Source organism: Mobula birostris, chromosome 5, assembly GCF_030028105.1.
Source record: "Mobula birostris isolate sMobBir1 chromosome 5, sMobBir1.hap1, whole genome shotgun sequence".
NCBI lineage: Eukaryota > Metazoa > Chordata > Chondrichthyes > Myliobatiformes > Myliobatidae > Mobula > Mobula birostris.
The window spans coordinates 41,318,985-41,337,546 of NC_092374.1; the positions used below are offsets into that span (position 1 = coordinate 41,318,985).

Consider the following 18,562-nt stretch of genomic DNA (forward strand, 5'->3'; position numbering starts at 1 on the left):
CGATTGGTTCATATCCCTGTGAACCTTTCCCCTCATATACATCTCCAAAGGCAGCTGTCTTTTAAATGTTGCTATTGTGCCCACCTCAAAAACAGCTCACATCATGCATGCACCATTTTTTGTTTAAAGAAATGGCCCCTCAGGTCCTTCTTAAATCTTTCCTTTCTCACCTTAAACCTCTGCCCTCCAATTTAAGGTGCCTTTTCCCTGGGAAAGAGTGTGCATTCACCCTATCCCTGCTCCTTGTGATTTTATACACCTCACTAAAGTCACCGCTTTGTCTCCTACATTCCAAAAAATAAAGTCACAGCCTGTCCAAACTCTCCCTATAACTTATGATCCCGGGTCCTGGCAACATTCTTGTAAATCTCCTTTGCGCTCTTTCCAGCTTAATGATGCCTTTCCTGTAACAGGAAATGGTGTACCAAAACTGTACACCATTTGCCAAATACAACGTCACTAATGTCTTGTACAACTGCAGCATAACTTCCCAGCTCTCATATTCAGTGCCTCAACCGATGAAGGTCAGTTCATCACTTCCTTCAACATCCTGTCTACTTGTGATGTACTTGCACATCTAGGACCCTTTGTTCCACAACACTTCACAAAGCATCTCCAAAGGCAATATTGTTAACATTATAAATGGTGGAGGCCACAACAGAAGTATCATTTAAATTATTGATATTACATAATTAAGCCAACTAATTTTCCATCTTTTTTCATGTGTTCTTGTACGTCTAGGTCCTACGACTGGGTCCTGTGAAACAACCTTTCAAATGCTTCATGGTTGTATTGTATAAGCAAGAAACATGCTGATACAGTGCAAGAGAATGTAATGATGGTAGGATGAATGTCAAGATAGATGTGTTAGCATGGACCAATTGGGCTGAGGTGCCAGTTCTATTGTGAATGATTCTAATTGCATTTATTGAAGATATGAATGAATTATATTTTTGAAAGAAGGAACCACCTTACAAGGTGAACTGAAGCTGCTTGCTCCAGGTAAAGGATAGATAGGATGTTGTAATAAGATTTTTTTAACCTGGAACACCAGTGGGTGGGCTGATACGTTAAGGAGCTTGTGAAGGTGTGGTTAACCTCCTCTTCAAACTTTACTCTTTCAAACAGAGGGTTGCCAAGAATGGCTGATGTAGACAAAACCAGGATGCTTTCCTTACAGAAGAAATATACATGTCTCTTAAGTAGCTGCCATTAAGTGTAAATAGTTTTAAAATTATGACCACTTCACACAAACCAGAAGCTTCAGAGACTGGTATTTGGAAGAAGAAACAATCTTCTGGGGGAGCTCAGTGAGTCAAGCAGCATCTGTGGGGGGGGGCGGGGGGAGAGGGAAATTTTGACGATTTGTGTCAAAATCCTACAGCGGAGTGGGTGGGGGGGAGAGGAAGAGAGGGATATTCAGGTCAAAAATCCATCACAAATGCTGTGAGACCTGTAGTGTGATTTCAACATTTTCTGTTTTTAATTCACATTGTTAGCATCCACATTTCATTGGAATTTAATCTGAGTTCTTTACTTTGGAAGAGGAGAGCATAACATTGGACCTCTACTGTGAAACTAACCAATCACCGTCTAACAAAACATATTCTCACGTCAGCTCTCAAAAGCATCATTCCACCACAAGTAATATTGATAGATTCTATTTAAAATTTAATCCTCACAGGACAAAGATCAGTGATTCTGACAGCAAAATGCAGTGAATGGAGGTTGTTACTTGATGAAAATTTATTATTTGTTCAGCAAAAGTCACTGAGTGGAGAAGAGTAGTACAATGGAAATTATGAATGTGGTTGAAGCAGATTTACAATAACAGTGCAGGGCTTCAGGTGTGATTCATATTAGAACTACCCAAACACTTCCATTCTGGCCACCATATGGAAGTCTATGTTCTAGACAGGAAGATGTCTGGTCACCTGTTGCACCTACCTTTGTCAACCCACACTGATTCTAGTGATAATGTGTCTCATTCTCAAGCTTGAAGATTATTCAAAAGAATTGCTAGTATTTTTCCAAGTTGTAAATATTAATTTTGCTTCTGTGTTCCTTGCATGTGTATTTGTGGACTTTCTTGAATTAAGCTTGTTCTGATTTTGTTTAATGGGGCTGTCTTATGGCATTTCTTCTAAATGACCATTCATTAGCTGGGAGATGGGAGCATCAGTGTTCATGACCTTATTGCTAACAGGGTAAATGACAGTTAGCAAGTCTGGAGCTCTACCCAGCTGCTCTACATATCGCCTTATGGCAGAGGGATGCAAACGGTGTGAAAGGGAGAGGTCATATAAAACAAAGACCAATTGAAAGACCTTCTGAATAAATTGGTTCATTCTTGTTTCTCTGGCTTACTTCCTTGTTCCAACGATGCAAACAGTAAATATGGGTGTGATATGACACTAAGAGCCTTGCACATAGACCATATTTGTTGGGTGGTAGTTCATACATCAAGAAAATTTCTAATTCACCAAGAAATCTTGTCAGTGGCACTTACTAATCAAAATACTCATTTTCCAGAATTTTCTTCCTTATGCCATTCAGCTAAATTAAACAGTGTTGTACATATCCGAATGTAGCTTTTTCAAGCTATTGTCTATCCTTATTGAGTTCGAGCAGAGGTAGAGTAATGGAGGACCACAGAGTCAGCAGAGGGAGGAGGAGGGTCCACGCTCTCTCCAAAAGTAGGGTAGATCAGCTGCATTGTTGTGTGATGGTTAGGTGGATGATAGGATGCAAATGGACCATCAATGGGGATAATAGTGCGTACTGCAGCCTGAAAAAAAAACAGGATACATTTGATTTGAGTAACCACCATTCTCACTATACCTGTTAAAATTATGATCCATCCATTTGTGGTTTTTGTTTATGATCAAATTGTAGCATTGACATTTACAGGGCACCCAGTCCAGAGCAATCCTAAAGTGAGGCATTGTACACATGTCAGAGAATCTAATATTACCTACTCTGAATTAGAAGCTTCTCCAAAGACAACACTGTTACATTACAAATGGTAAAGGCCACAACGAAATTATCAGTTAAATTATTGATATTATACAATTAAGCCAAGTCATTTTGCTCCTCTTTACTCTGATGGTGCCTTTTCTCTCTGTGACCCTTTCATTATTATTGTCAAACTGAAAATTTAATGACACTGTAGGCAGATATTCAGACAGAACCATTAAAACATCACATGAAGATCGCCTCACAATTCCTACTTTCTAAAGAGCCAAGTGGCTCTCACTCGCTGGTCTCAGTCAGTGCAGCAGTTAGTGTCAGTCCAATACAGAACCAATATTTCTTTCGTCTTTGACATGCAAAACAACAAAGCTGACAGATGTGATCCTTGAGAATGGGGCTTCAGGGTGACGTAGTCAGGTTAAAAGACGGGTGAAAATACAGAGTCATAGAACACTACAGCACAGAAACAAGCCCTTCTGCACATCTAGTCTGTGCCAAATTATTAATCTGCCTAGTCCTGTAGACCTGCACCTGGACCATGGCCTTTGACATTCTCATTCATGTACCTATACAAATTTTTCCTCAATGTTGAAATCAAACCTGCATTCAGCACTTCTGCTGGCAGCTCGTTCCACTCTCAGCTCCGTCTCAATGGAGAAGTTCTCTCTCAACATTTCACCTTTCACCCGTAAACCATGTCCTCTACTTCAAGTCTCACTCAACCTCAGTGAAAAGTGCCTGCTTGCATTTACCCTACCTATACACTTCACAATTTTGTATACCTCTATCAAATCTCCCATCATTCTCTCATGCTCTGGGGAAGAGCTTTGGTCTCGTGGAATAAAACGAGAAAAATGTGAGGGCAATCACATAGACAGAGGAAGGAGAAAGGCAGGAGGTTTCTTTTTAAGTGGTTGTAATCTTGTTGCTTTTCAGAGGGCCCTGGGGGTCTGTGTACATGAATAACTGAAAGTTTAACATGCTGGTACAGCAATCAGTTGGAAACACAAAATGATCAAGCCTGTATTTCAAGAGGATTTGAGAGCTGGAGATGCCTTATTTATAGAGGGTGGTGGTGTTATCCAGTCAGGAATACCATACACAGTTCTGGACTCAACCTAAGGAAATGCTCGTGACAGAGGAAGCGCAACAGAGGATTACCAGAGTGATTCCTGAAATATAGATTTAACATAAGCAAACTGGGGTTAACACTCTCTCGAGTTAGAGGAAAAATAGGAGGTCTTAATGATTTATACAAAATTCTTAGAGCTGGATATGGTAGATGCAGAGTTGATGTTTCTCTTGGCTGGGGAGTCTAGAAAAAGGGATCAGAATCTCAAAATAATCGGTTGTGCATTTAGGACGGAGTTAAGAAATTTCTTCTCTCAGAGAGTGGTGAACATTTGGAGGCTCAGACACTAAGTACATTCAGGACAGAGATTGTAGGATTTGTAATCCCAACTGGAAACATGGAGGATGAGGTTGGTCAGGAGAGTGCCACTGAGGTAAATGATCTCATTGAATGAAAGAGCAGGCAGAAGTAGCAGAATGGCCTAGTCCTGTTTTTATTTCTTACCCTTGACAACGTGATTTAGCAGAACCTCTTGCAAAGTATTTCAGAACAGAGAGATCAGCCAAAAAAAATTGGCACAAGGACTAACAGACCTTTAAGACAGGTGCTCACAAGAATTTAATAATAAAGGCATAATATAAAGATAATTTTAAAGAAAAGAAATGAGGAAACAGAAAGATTTCAGAGAGAAATCCTGAGCCAAGTGTCTAGACAGATGAAGTGAGTCATTCCAACTGGAAAGCAGCGCCCTTGTCAGCATCAAGCAACAATAGCTTGGCAATGATTCTTGCTAGCTAGTCCTAATAAGTTCTATTTGCCCTTGGAACCACAGAATAACAGCAACGTGCAGTATGTACTTCCATGTGATATCACTGAAAGAGCAAGAAGCAGAAAGCCATCCTAGAGTCAGATCTAGACTACTGGATGGACTGAAACTCTGGACAATTTCTCTTTCCATGTTTGGGTATACTGAATACATAACTACAGCCCAACAAATCTGGGACCAAATAAATAGGTAGAATACTTCCAAAATAAACCTCAGGGAAGGATGAGTACTTTTGGTCATCAATCCAAACAGATAACCATGTCGTGAATGTTGCCTGGCATGCTGGAATTTTCATTCTTTTATTTTTATTTCAGATTTACACATCTGCTTTTTGCTTACGAAATTCTTATTTGAATTAGATTAAATATATCCTTCATATTTCATTTATGCATACTGATATCATACAATGTTACCAGTGTGGACAAGTGGGTTATTACTAGTATATTCAAAACCAGCTTAGATATTTACTTGAGACAGAAGCATTTTGTAATAAACATGGAAACAGATACTTCAGCCCACCAAGTCAATCCAATCCGTCAGCTGTGCATTTACACCATTCGTACAATATCCCATTATAATTGTTCTTTTTAATTTATCTGTGGTAAAGGTAAGTAACATTCTTCAGGTGACATTAAACCTCTGCTCTGACGTTGCTATTCCCTCACATCACGTTTCACTCTCTAATAGATCAGATGGCAGAGGTTAATTGGCCATACATTTAAGACAGAGATAAGAAAGAAATCTCTGCTCTTAAACAATAGTGAATGTTCGGTGGCCAGCAATTTCCAGTGTTTCCTACCCTCCAAATGTAATCATCCAGATAATCCAATGGACAGACTAAAGATTAGAATTTGGAAGAAATGGTACCTACCAGTGGTGGGTATTTATACAGTCTGGCATTGTTGGGATCGATAGCAGCAAGTGTCTGGACATTGGCATCCCTTGCATTGACTAAACGAAAATATAACTCTGCATTTCCCAACTATAAAACAGGAAAATTAAAACATAAAAAAGGAAAATACTGTATCAATTTTAATAAACTTTGCCAAAATAAGTCTGAATCTATAGGATAAGTCCTCACGCAAGCCTCACTGCAGGCTAAGTTTAATTTCAATTATTAAATTGTTGTTTTAATAAACAAAAAAAACTTCCTGTGCTCATTCAAAGATTAGTCCAAACCATTGAACAAAGGGAATTTCATTTTTAACTGAAGTAACTTCAAAGTAACAGCTGTGACTTTAATTTCTCTTAGTAGGTTCCTGTATTCAACAAAAACCTAGATGTAAAATGATTCCACAGCCTTTCTTAGGGGCAAAATAAAGTTTCAGCAGTACTGGAAGTCCTTTGCCTTCCTTTGCCATTACCAATTTGACCTAATGATAGACATTGCCTCATAGGTAACAACACCAGACACAATTCACACAAGGATGGATGAGATAAAATCATGTGCTGGTGTAAATAGTCAAATAGCTATTGCTTCAGCACCTGTGGCTAGTCAACCAGAGTGGACACACACACACACACACACACACACACACACACACACACACACAGGTGACTTGTACCGTTGCTGTTTGTTCATTGCAAGAGCAGGGTCAGTGATGACTGAGGTCACATACGCATTGTCCCATGGTGAGACTATGAGAAACCTCACACATCCGCATCAATGCATTAAAGTAAAATTCTGTAACAGCTTATCAGTCACTTCAGAAAATTCTTTCCATTTCTATAGGACACTTGGGGAAAGTGCTGAAGGATAGAGAGCCAAAAACCAGAGTACTGTATCAGCAATATCAGTGCTAGAACTAAAAGCATCATCTTGCAGCAGCTTGGCAATTCATGCAAGAAGCATCATAGCAACTCTGTACCACAACGATAACATTCTCTAGAAAGAAGTGGCTTCTGACATCCAATTTATTTTCCTTCCCAATTCAACAGATACAGCTTCAACTTCTACCATTCTACCAGGTTTGTTAGAGCTGTTGGCGAGGGTTTAATCTAATTTGGTAGGTGGGGTGGGAACCAGAATGAAGGGACTCAGGATAGTACGGAGGGTTAGTAAGCAAAGATAGCATGCAGTCAGACTGTCAGGAAGGGCAAGCAGATGATAGAACAAGATTGCAGCCAGCAGGGACAGTATCAGTGCATTAGGGATGTAGGATCATAAAGGGTAGCAAATACAGTACTCAAAGTGTTATATCTCAATGCACAGAGTATAAGAAATAAGGTGGATGATCTTGTTGCACTATTACGGATTGTCAGGTATGATGTTGTGCCCATCACTGAATTGTGGCTGAAGGATGGTTATAGTTGGGAGCTGAATGTCCAAGGTTACACATTGTATCAGAGGGATAGGAAGGTAGGCAGAGGGGGTGGCATGACTCTGCTGGTAAAGAATGGCATCAAATCAGTAGAAAATGTGACATAGGATCGGAAGATGTTGAATCCTTGTGAGTTGAACTGCAAAGGTAAAAGGACTCTGATGGCGGTTATATACAAACCTCCCAACAGTAGCTGGGATGTGGACCACAGATTACAATGGGAAATAGAAAAGGCGTGTTAGATAGTTATGGGAGATTTCAACATGCAGATCGATTGAGAAAATCTGGTTGGTAATGGATGTCAAGAGTGTGAATTTGTCGAACGCTTACAAGATGGCTTTTAGAGCAGCTTGTCATTGAGCCTACTGGGGGTCAGCTATACTAGATTGGGTGTTGTGTAATGAACTGGAGGTGATTAGGGAGCTGAAGGTAAAAGAACCTTTAGGAGGCAGTGATCACAATATGATTGAGTTCAACTTGAAATCTGATAGGAAGAAAGTAAAGTCTGATGTAGCAGTTTTTCAGTGAAGTAAAGGAAACTACAATTGCATGATAGAGGTGTTGGTCAAATTAAATTGGAAGGAGCTGCTGGCAGGGATTATAGCAGAGCAGCAATAGTGTGAGTTTCTGTGAAAAATGAAGAACATGAAGGATAGATGTATTCCAGAAACAAAGAAATACTCAAATGGCAAAACAGTACAACCATAGCTGACAAGGGAAGTCAAAGCTAATGCAAAAGCAAAAGAGGGCATACAACAAAGCAAAAAATTAGCGGGAAGAATACAATGAAATAAAATGTTGGAAAATGCATGGTCATGCACTTTGGTAGTAGAAATAAATGTGCAGACTATTTTCTAAATGGGGAGAAAAATCCAAAATTCTGAGATGCAAAGGGACCTGCAAGTCCTTGTGCAGAACACCCTAAAGGTTAACTTGCAGGCAGAGTCAGTAGTGAGGAAGGAAAATGCCAATGTTAGCATTCATTTCAAGAGGTCTAGAATACAAGAGCAGGGATGTGATGTTGAGGTTTTATAAGGCACTGGTGGGGTCTCACCTTGAGTATTGTGAACAGTTTTGGGCCTCTCATCTTAGAAGAGATGTGCTGGCTTTGGTAAACCATGTATATAGGTTGTAACTGGGTTACCTGCCTGGACACGCCCCTCTGCTGACTGCTCCTGTGGCTCCTCCCACAGACCCCTGAATAAAGCCGATTGTGTCACTGCTCCTCCCTCAGTCCAGGACAAACATACAGCATGGACATGGATCCAACATGGATCCATTTTACTGTTAATAAAAGCCTTTCAGTATTTACTCTACTTTCAGTCTTTTGGAGTAATTGATAGTGCATCAATTTCATTAACAGTAATTTTAAGAAATGGATCCACGTCCATGCTGTATGTCTGTCCTGGACTGTGGGAGGAGCAGTGACACAATCACCTTTATTCAGGGGCCTGTGGCAGGAGCCACAGGAGCAGTCAGCAGTGGGGCGTGTCCAGGCATGTCCGGACAGGTAACGCAGTTACAACCTATATACATGGTTTACCACACTGGCATTGGAGAGGCTTCAGAGGAGGTTCACAAGGATGATTCCAGGAATGAAAGAGTTATCATAAGAGGCTCTGGGTCTGTACTGGATGGAACTTAGAAGGATGAGGGTGAATCTCATTGAAACCTTTTGAATGTTGAAAGGCCTAGACCAAGTGGATATGGAAAGGATGTTTCCTGTGGTGGGGGAGCCTAGGACAAGAGGGCTCAGGCTCAGGATAGAGAGGCATCTATTTAAAACAGAGATCTGCAGAAATTTCTTTGGCCAGATGGTGGTGAATCTGTGAAATTTGTTGCCGCAGGCAGCTATGGCGGCCAGTCATTGGGTGTATTTAAGGTACAGGTTGACAGGTTCTTGATTGGACACGGCAGCAAAGGTTACGGGGAGAAGGCCGAGGAGTAGGGCTGAAGTGGGGAAAAAAGGATTAGCCATAATTGAATGGTGGAGCAGCCTCGATGGGCCAGATGACATAATTCTAATCCCATGTCTTATAGTCATACAGTTATTCCCATTTATCTCAAATACACAAAGAAACAAACAGTGGTTCCATCCTTTTTTCTAAAATATCATTTCCCTAACTTGTATTTTTCAGAAAAGAGTAACTTTATCTCTTGGAGTTTATTCTTAAATGATCAGAAAAAAAAAAATTCCTGCAAACATTCAGTCACTCAGGAAGCTTCAGCGAAGAAAAAATATTAAGTTAATATCTCGTGTCATTGACTTAACTAAAGTTGAAACAAAAAGACAAGTGCAAAGATGGGAAAGGAGAGCAAGGAGGAAATAAGGAAGAGAGGAAGGAAAAATGAAGGAGGAATAGATAAGAAGGGCTGTGATAGTGTGGAAGGCATAAGGAATTGAATGGAAAAAGGGAAGAAGGAACAAAGCAACAAGGATAGGGAAAAGACAAAATATTAGACACAGACCCGGAGGAGGTGAAATGGAAACAGCAAAATTATTGCTTGCTCCAGTTGTCCAAGTGTAGGACAATGATCAACATCCAAAATTATTAAAATCTAAAGCCATACTTGAACACAGGAAAATGCTTCCCAAGTGGAAAAGTCACCTTTTCCTTTTCCACAGGTACTGTCTGACCTGTTCAATATTTCCAGCATTCTGTTTACAGTTTAGATTTCAAATGTTGGAGTATTCTGCCTTGTAAGAGTTCATCTTGTTTATTGTTCTCTACATCTTCTTGAATGACTTTATACTCTTTGACCAAAACTAAATAGAATGCTCTTATATCCAGCCATTTTAGTATCTTCGACATGTTTGGTACACTTTGCTTCATGGTCATTAACACTAACAATGAAGCCTAAAGCTCTACGGTATGTTACATAGTCCATACACACTTGCAATGAGTGTTGAAATACTACTTCCAGTCCTCTTGTTTGACATCCTTTTAGCAAGAGGTGACTTACCTGGAAGTTTAAATCCACTGTATGAACTGTCCATAATACACTGGATCTGATTTATAGGATCAGAAGTCAGCCATTCAGCTCTCAACTTCATTTCATAGATGATGTCTGAATTGAACCTCTACTAATCAAATGCTTTCATTAGCAGAGTCAAATTCTGCCCCGCAACTTTCAAAGGGCCCTGATATCTAGAGCCCTTTGAAGCAGGGAATTTGAGAACACACCTGATTATTCAGAAAATATCTTCCTGATTTAAGTAGTTTAGATACTTTCTTCTAGAATTCCCCAATCTGACAAATCAGTTTACCTATATTAGTTCTTAGCAAATCTTTAACCATTTTAAAGAACTCAGTTATATAAACCCTAAAGTTTCTAAACTCATGGGCCATTAACTCATCCAAAGTAGTCATTAATCATTGACTGACATGAATTCCTAACATCATGTCCAAACCCTTGCACAGTTTATTAATGTAAAATTGGTTAGATCTGACTGCTCACCTGCATCATATACACCCTGTTTATTCCCACCATCCGTCCAGTTTACTTTACCTGAGGCACTCCATTCAGTTCACCCGTGGTCATGGATGGAATAACTGGAAGAACACGAACTGGAACCTTCCATCGGCCACTGATTACACAATTCTGACTGTCAAAAATATCTGCCTTGATCCAGCCTCGTGAGACAAGTCGGTTGATGTCGTGTCCATAGGGATCAATGCCACCAGAAGCCTGAAGTTCCACAACAAGACTGATGCTGGGAGATGGACGTACCCTGCCACGGAACATGAAGCAACATAAGTCTGCACCACTTTTTATTTCCTCTTCAGCCTTTTATCCATTATCTATAAGCAGACAAGTGGACAACCTACTCCTAGTCCTCAAGGCATCAGCCTGGCATTTAAGGTGTTGGTATTGACTGAGTTCAAAGTTCAAAATTCAAAGTTAATTTATTATCAAAGTACTATGTACCACCCTGAGGTTCATTTTCTTGTGGGCATTCACAGGAGATACAAAGAACTACAATAGAATCAATGAAAAACTACACACAAAGACGGACCAACAACCAATGTGCAAAAGAAGACAAATTGTGCAAATACAATGAATAAATACATATATAAATAATGAGAATGTGAGTTTTAGAGAGTCCTTTAAAGTGAGTCCATTGGTTGTGGAATCAGTTCAATGTTGAGGTTCAGAAGCCTGATGGTTGAAGGGTAATAACTGTTCCTGAACGTAGTGGTGTGGGACCCAAGACTCCTGTATCTCCTTTTGGATGGCATCAGCAAGAAGAGAGCATGACCTGGTTGGTGGGAGTCCTCAATGATCGATTTTTGCTTTCTTGTGGCAGCGCTACTTGTAAATGTGAGATGTGTTTTAAAATCTATGCACATAACATTAACAGAGGAAGTACTTCAGTTACTGAGGAAGAGTGGACTGTGAGAGGAGCTTTAAGTCAGGACCCATCTGTTTTCTCTGGTCAAAGCTAAAGGTTTAGCTGTTTAAAGAAATGCAGAAAAGGTCTCCCAGTGTCCTGGTCAACCTTTTGCCCTCCAATTAACATCATACAGACTAACAAACAGTGATTACATTCTGTTTGTGAGTTATTGCTGAGTTCAAGTTAGCCACCATATTTCTACCAACAGGCACACTGTAAAAATATATCACTGTTTGTAGTGTCTGAATCAACTCAAGATCATGTAAAGTTGTTGCTTTCATTACAATAACTTGCTGCTGTTAAGACCAAAGGGGTTCATATTCAGCTCCAGTAACCAATGCCAGGAAGCACTATCAGAACCCCAGGAGTATTTCACCAGTGTCACCCCTTGGTTTTAGGACAATTTGTTTAGAAAAAAAAGTTATCTAAAATAAGTTTTTTTTTCAGTGGGAAAGAAGTGAAAGCAAACTGGAAAATTTATCCTTCAAACAAGTGTTACAGAAAGACTGCTAGGTTTGTTCATTTTTGAAACACTGCAATTCAAGATTTCAACCTCTAAGATCACCAAGGTAACCCCTGAAGTTTAGCTCCTTCCTGATCATCCTTCAGTGAATGGACCCCACTCCCCTGCTTTCTACTTATTCCATGATACTGAAATTTTAGCAGCATACAATTCTCCCTAGCAAATAGCCAACCATAAAATTATCAATTAGGCAATCAGTTTATTGGGTGACGGGAACTGGCGCAAAGTGATGAGGCCTGGGACAGATCAACCATGGCCATATTACTTGGCCGTGCAGACTCGAGGAGCTAAGTGGCCTTAATAAACTTGATAAATCAAGATGTCATGATGGAATAATTTTAAAGTTTGATCCCAACCAGTTCTTAAAATGGTTTGGTCCTTTCACAAAATTTATTACTTATATATGGAGTTAATAACCAATTAGCACCTGGGGACAACTTGCTTGACGGCCAGGATTGCGCCGTTGCCCCCGCTGGTGTCTGAGAAATAGGAAGATGAGTTGCTGACATCACAGTAGGCAGCTGGAAGTGGGGAAGGATCTCCCATCTCCTGTTTGCCATGGTATAGCCCCACAACCAGGCGGCTAACCCGATAAAGAGGATCCAACCCTAGCAAGAAATCATAGAACACCACAAAACCAGCTCTGGAAGAAATCAGACAGAGAGGATTGTTACAAGTCTTATACTATCGTTATCTTATCCAGAATAGTAAAAAATGGTGCAATACCATACTACAAATCCTACTTCTCACAGTAAATTTAATTTAAACCCTTTGGGATAAAATCCCCATCAATTGACATTACTTGTATCATTTGGTTACCAGAAACATATACCTTTGAAGCACAGGAGTTGATGGTGAATAGGATGTGGTGCAAATTACATTGTGGCCAAAATGTTTAGGATATTTTACGTTAAGAGAGATGGAAGTGCAAAGTTGTCCAGGAAAATATCAGAATAGTTAATACAGTGTGAAAACACTCCCTTCGGTCCAACTTATCAAACCTACAGTTAAATTTTTGACAGCACATCAAATGACCTAGTCTCAGCAGCTGACATTGAATCAGACAGTGTTTTGAGGGTGTGGATATGTGATCAGATGGGCATATCTGAGTTAAACAGGACATTAAGTTTGCCAATGACCTTAATCACTGACAATGATTGTGGATGCCAAAGCTATTAGATATATTCAAAGTTTGAGCTGGATAGATTTTTAGAAAGTGGTGGAAAGAAATCAATCGGGCTGGAAAGTGGTACTAAGGACAAAGATCAGTACCACTACAATATTAGTATATGGTTCAGTGGAATTCAGGGCCTGAATGGCCTAGTACTGCTTTTATCTCTTACCTTTTGATTATGTTACTTGGCTACTGAATTGAGATAGGGATAGGAGAACTTCGCTTCAATTTTTCCAATAGTTTATAGGAGAAAATTTCTTTTCATCCAGGTCAAGTCAGACAAGTGAGGATCAAAGAAGTGATGGTGCTTCACTGGCACACACGTGCAATCTGATACTTACAGTTGACTGGTGCTAAAGGGGCAGTTCAAAGGTGAGAAGTGAGGGTCGGTCAAGGATAGCACTAAAGAATTGAAAGAACAGCGCTGGCTCAGGTAAGGAATGTCCATAGCTCCCTGAAAGTCGCATCACAAGTAGGCAAAGTGATAAAGAAACACACAGAAAATGCTGGAGGAACTCAGCAGGTCAGGCAGCATGATGTTTTGGGTTGAGACACTTCTTAAGGACTGGAAAGGAAGGGGGAAAATGTTAAAGAAGGTTTCAACACTCTTGCCTTCATCAGTCAGGGTGATGAGTAGAGAGGATTGGAAATCATGGTGCAGCTGTATAAACATTTGATTGGATCATTGCAGGAAGGATGTAGAGATTCTGGAGAGGGTGCAAAGGAGATTCACCAGGATATTGTCTTAATTAGGGAATAGTGGAAAGGTTGAAATAACTTGGATTCTTTTTTTCCCAGAGTCAGAGGCTGAAGGGAGACTTTGTAGAAACATACCATATTATGAGGGGTGTAGATAGGGTTGATAATCACTGTCTTTTTCCCCGAGTGGAAATGTTAAGTATTAGAGGGCATAGGTTTAAAGCAAGAGGGGGATAGTTTAAAGGAGTGTGAGAAAAGCTTAGAAATCAAGTTCATTACACAGAGAGCAGTAGGTGCCTGGAATACACTGCCAGGGGAGGTGGTGTAAGCAGATTTGAAAGCAACATCTAACAAGCATTTAAACAGACACATGAATGGAGGGGAATGGATAATGTGCATGCAGCTGAGATCAAATTAAGTTGGCATCATGACCTGCAGAGACATGGTGAGCTGAAGTACTGTTCCTGTACAGTAATGTTCTACAAAGCTTTCCAGGCAATTTTCTGGAATGACTGCAAAATACAGATGGACCTGGGAAGTGCAGACCAAACCAGTGAAGAGCAGCAGAGAAAGTTTGGAGTTGAAAATGTGGTCAACCCTATCGAAGGCTGCAACCTGGCTGGGAAAGTGATTAGGGATGATATGCCTAGGACACATTCACATACATCACTTTTGATGTCATTGCAGGCTGTCAATAATGTCTGTACAGATGAAGTGCAGGGAGCAATCTGTGGCCCTGAAATCATATTCCAGTCACAAGTTTGGGACAACTTTGAGACAGCATGGAGAACTAATCAGGGACTGGACTCTCTTCAAATGACTGAAATGTTTAGAAATGTTACAAATTTGTAGATATGACATGAACTCAAATAATTGTAAAACATTTACATGTCCATATTAATGGTGGAATAAAATGAATTACTTAATATTACTTTAGCTATTATAAAAAATTGTGTTGGGCACATGGCCAAGTGGTTAAGGTGTTCGTCTAGTGATTTGAAGGTCACTAGTTTGAGCCTTAGCTGTGGCAGTGTGTTTGTGTCCTTGAGCAAGGGACTTAATCACACATTGCTCTAGTCTGTGTGAGGAGTGGCACCCCACACAGACTTCCAATCTGCGCCTTGTAAGGTATGAAAATGCCCGACGCAGGCCTCCCGTGGTCTGAGTCGACGTTTCCTCCCTATTATGAAAACATGGTTGAGAGGTGGGCAGGACTGGCAGCTCAGTGTTCTGGCGTACTGATGGAAGCAGGAACTGTACTAACATTTAAGAGGCATCTGGACAGGTACTTGAATGAGCAGGGCATAGAGGGCTGTGCAATTAGTACACACAAGTTTGACTAATGCAGATAAACATGATGGTCAGCATAGACACAGTGGCCAAAGGCGCTGCTTCCATGCTGTACAACTAATAAATAGGCTTGAGTTCCAGAGGCTTCATCTGATCTTCCACAACTCGAGCTTTGCAATGAAAGCAAATATTTTCACTAGGCATACCACAAAATCTGGTGGGAGATCAGGACAATTCCTGCAGAAATTCAGGCCAAATGTTACAGAGGTTGCCAGAGGAGTAAAACAGTAATGATGAGCAATAAATCGTACAATGCTGGTAGGTACTGTGAACATAAGAGACATTACTCAGTGTATTGAAGGAAATTATTGCTCAAAGGGAAATGGTTAATATAAACTGCTACTGGGATTATTCCTGTCACTCTTCACCAATTTTCAACAGACAACCTAGTTTTCCAATCTCCTTTAAAAAAAAGAATTTTCAGAACAAGACTATGTTAGACAAAGGAAAACCAACATCTTATTCATAACCAAATCTGAATTAAAAGGAGGAAATACATTGTATGTCATGTAAAATTAGTTCTTCTAATTATGAAACTTCATAACAAGCCAAGAGGTCCCCACATGCACTCACACTGGGTCATAAGGAGCAGGTCCAAATCCCTCACTGGAATCCAGGAACTGCTTAGCAAGAGCTGGAGTTTGAGGCTTCATGTCCTCCTGAATTAATGAAATATATAAAAGAGGTGTAACAGACTTCCCTCACCCAACTTTACCTTCGTGTAAAGTGCTTTCATGAATCACATGTTTCTAGTTATATAGAAAAAACATCCAATTATTTGAATGAATAACTTCAGCAAACAGAATTTTCCTCTGCATGATTTAATGCATAACTAGCAGCACAACCAGGTCAAAGATGACCAAGAGATCAAAGCAAAGACTTGATGGAGATTTACTGTGAAGACAACATTCACATATTGCCAACAACTGTTCAATTGGAGATCGTTAATTTTATTTCCTTGTATTTTCTCATTATCCAAGTTAAACACTGATTTAATTCCTTCTGACGATAAGAATCTACTGTTTCAAAAATGGAATAGAAACAGAAAATGCTGCACACACTCTGCAAGTCGGGTCCGTGGAGAGAGAAACAGTTAGTATTTCATGTATAGGACTTTTCATGGGAACTGGGAAAGAGAAATATTAGTTTAAGAAAGTAGAAAAGCTGGAGAAGGATGAGTAGAAAAAAAGGAACATCTCTGATAGGGTAAGACCAGATGGGCTAATGCAATAAATAAGGAGGAGTTAAGAACATATTGAGATTGTTGGTCTGTGTAACGTATTGATAAGAGTGTGGACTATGGGACATGCCCAGCAGGTTAGACTATACCTACTAAAAAAACGGAGGTAAATGATGACAGGCAAATGTCAAGGTTAGATACGGAGAGCAAGAAAGGGTGCATTACCTACAGCTGAAGAATATGAGATTGGGTCCTGCAAGATGCGACATGGCCAGGCACAAGATGGGAAAGGGGCTGTGGATTTCCTCAAGCTTATGTTGGTCCTTAGACAGAGAGGTCAGAGTGCGAGTGGGAAAAGGAGGGTTGGTTGTTCCAAAGCTTATGTTGGTCCTTAGAACAGTTCAGGAGGTCACAGAGAGGTCAGAATGGGAGAGGGATGGGTAATTAAAGTACTAGATCTCAGAGTCTCTCTTGTGGACTAAACAAATTTGCTCCATAAATCAATCACCAAATTAGCATACTTTCATGGATTTACAACTCTAGAGGGAAGATGATCCAACGTTTTACCATTAAAATCGAACCTCATGTACGCTTGTACTCACTGCCCACCTTCCGCTTCCTGAAGGCTATCATTCTGTTTGACCTGCACTGACAATCTGAGGCAACTTCCCGTTACCTGTGCTTCAGCAATAACTCAGAGTATTGATCATGAACTTGAAACAACATACACGTAACTCAGCAGCACACCATCTCCCCACACATACTCATAACTGTCTGCCTCTCACACACACATTAATCATCCACTAACTGCCCCTACACACTCACATACAATAGCGTCATTTTCAAAGTGATTTCAGAATATTGATATTTAAATGATGGCATTAAGCAAATGAGTGAAGACATCATACAAAGAAGTGCACTGATGTTATACCGCTGCACAGATTGGCAATTTGCAGATAGCATCCACAGGAGTAAACAACTGTAACCACATTACTCTTCCCAATCTAGTATCCCACATCCATCTATGCATTTTTGAACATTGCTATTACTTCTACCCCTTCTAAAGCCCTGACTTTTCATTTTAGTTTATGACATTAATCCTATATTGACTGAAACTATTATTCAGTCTGTCTGGCTTCAGGCTGCTGGAACAGTACGAGATGTGGATTCAGTTCACAATCTTACCACTGGCAGGTGCGCAGGCGTTGGAAGGGGAACAGCAGGATGGTCTCTAGTCTTTGAGCTCCTCATATGGCGCTGAAGATGCTGAATCTCCAGATCTTGTTTCAAAAGATCAATTTCTGTTTTCAGAGCCTTCATTTTCTGGTTATTGTCTTTCCATGTTATCTGTACTTGATCTTTCTCATCTCCTTCTACAAAAAGTAAGTTTTAGCATTTAACTTATTATTTTTCTTATAAATAACATTAATGGTTGAGAAAAAGAAAAATTGAAATGCGTAACAATTAATTTGAATAAAGTATATTAAATTGATTTATGTTCATATTAATGTAATGCTCAGTTATATTGGCACGTATATGCCCAGGGGAAATCCCACCCAGCACCTGCCTCAACGCTTCCCATGGAGTCGGTTGCCCCCCGAATCAATCTCAAATATCAATCATCAGCCAGCACATCCAGTACGTTTTACCAAGTACACTTTATAGATATAACTAATTCTATGACATTAATATAAATTTGATACAGAAAAGGAAGTAATGAAAAAAAAAGGCGCCAAGACTTATCAAAGTCCAAGTTCTTCGCGCGCAACCGTTGGAGCTCAATCGATTCCTGACGACCACCCGAATCCTGTTGACTCACGGCTCGGGACCACCCGAAGTGATCGACCGGAGCCTTTCCACACGTCCGCCATCCTCCCCGTCTCTCCTCCAACTCCTTGCCAAAACCCCGTCCCCAGTCATATGATACAGCATTATCATCCGAAAACAAGACGATACATGAACACCCATTGGTTAATAGCACCCTGCTGTCTGTATTAACCCAAGCAACTGCCTAGCTACAGAGTTTCTCAGCATTTAACATAACAAAG

The 18,562-nt window shown here is 40.2% G+C and overlaps 2 protein-coding genes across 5 annotated transcripts in view; one reads left to right on the forward strand and one right to left on the reverse strand.

The window, feature by feature from the left end:
* The window catches only part of LOC140197666 (ciliary microtubule inner protein 2B-like), a 30,664-nt gene extending 15,914 nt beyond the window's left edge, over positions 1-14,750 (forward strand). For 2 of the 4 annotated variants that reach the window (XM_072257952.1, XM_072257953.1), the window contains one exon: positions 742-1,316. In XM_072257952.1, the coding sequence (XP_072114053.1) occupies positions 742-800 (59 nt within the window). In that variant the 3' untranslated portion in view covers positions 801-1,316. Of the gene's footprint in view, positions 1-741; positions 1,317-13,554; positions 13,658-14,671 lie in introns of those variants that run through there. The other 2 variants (XM_072257951.1, XM_072257954.1) reach the window with 2 other exon arrangements.
* LOC140197665 (coiled-coil domain-containing protein 17-like) overlaps positions 1,601-18,562 on the reverse strand; it is a 41,086-nt gene continuing 24,124 nt past the window's right edge. Inside the window, exons 8-13 of the mRNA XM_072257950.1 lie at positions 17,700-17,887; positions 15,908-15,993; positions 12,539-12,754; positions 10,703-10,925; positions 5,743-5,853; positions 1,601-2,788 (exon numbers count right to left, since the gene is read on the reverse strand). Of these exons, the coding sequence (XP_072114051.1) occupies positions 2,615-2,788; positions 5,743-5,853; positions 10,703-10,925; positions 12,539-12,754; positions 15,908-15,993; positions 17,700-17,887 (998 nt within the window). The 3' untranslated portion in view covers positions 1,601-2,614. The remainder of the gene's footprint in view (positions 2,789-5,742; positions 5,854-10,702; positions 10,926-12,538; positions 12,755-15,907; positions 15,994-17,699; positions 17,888-18,562) is intronic.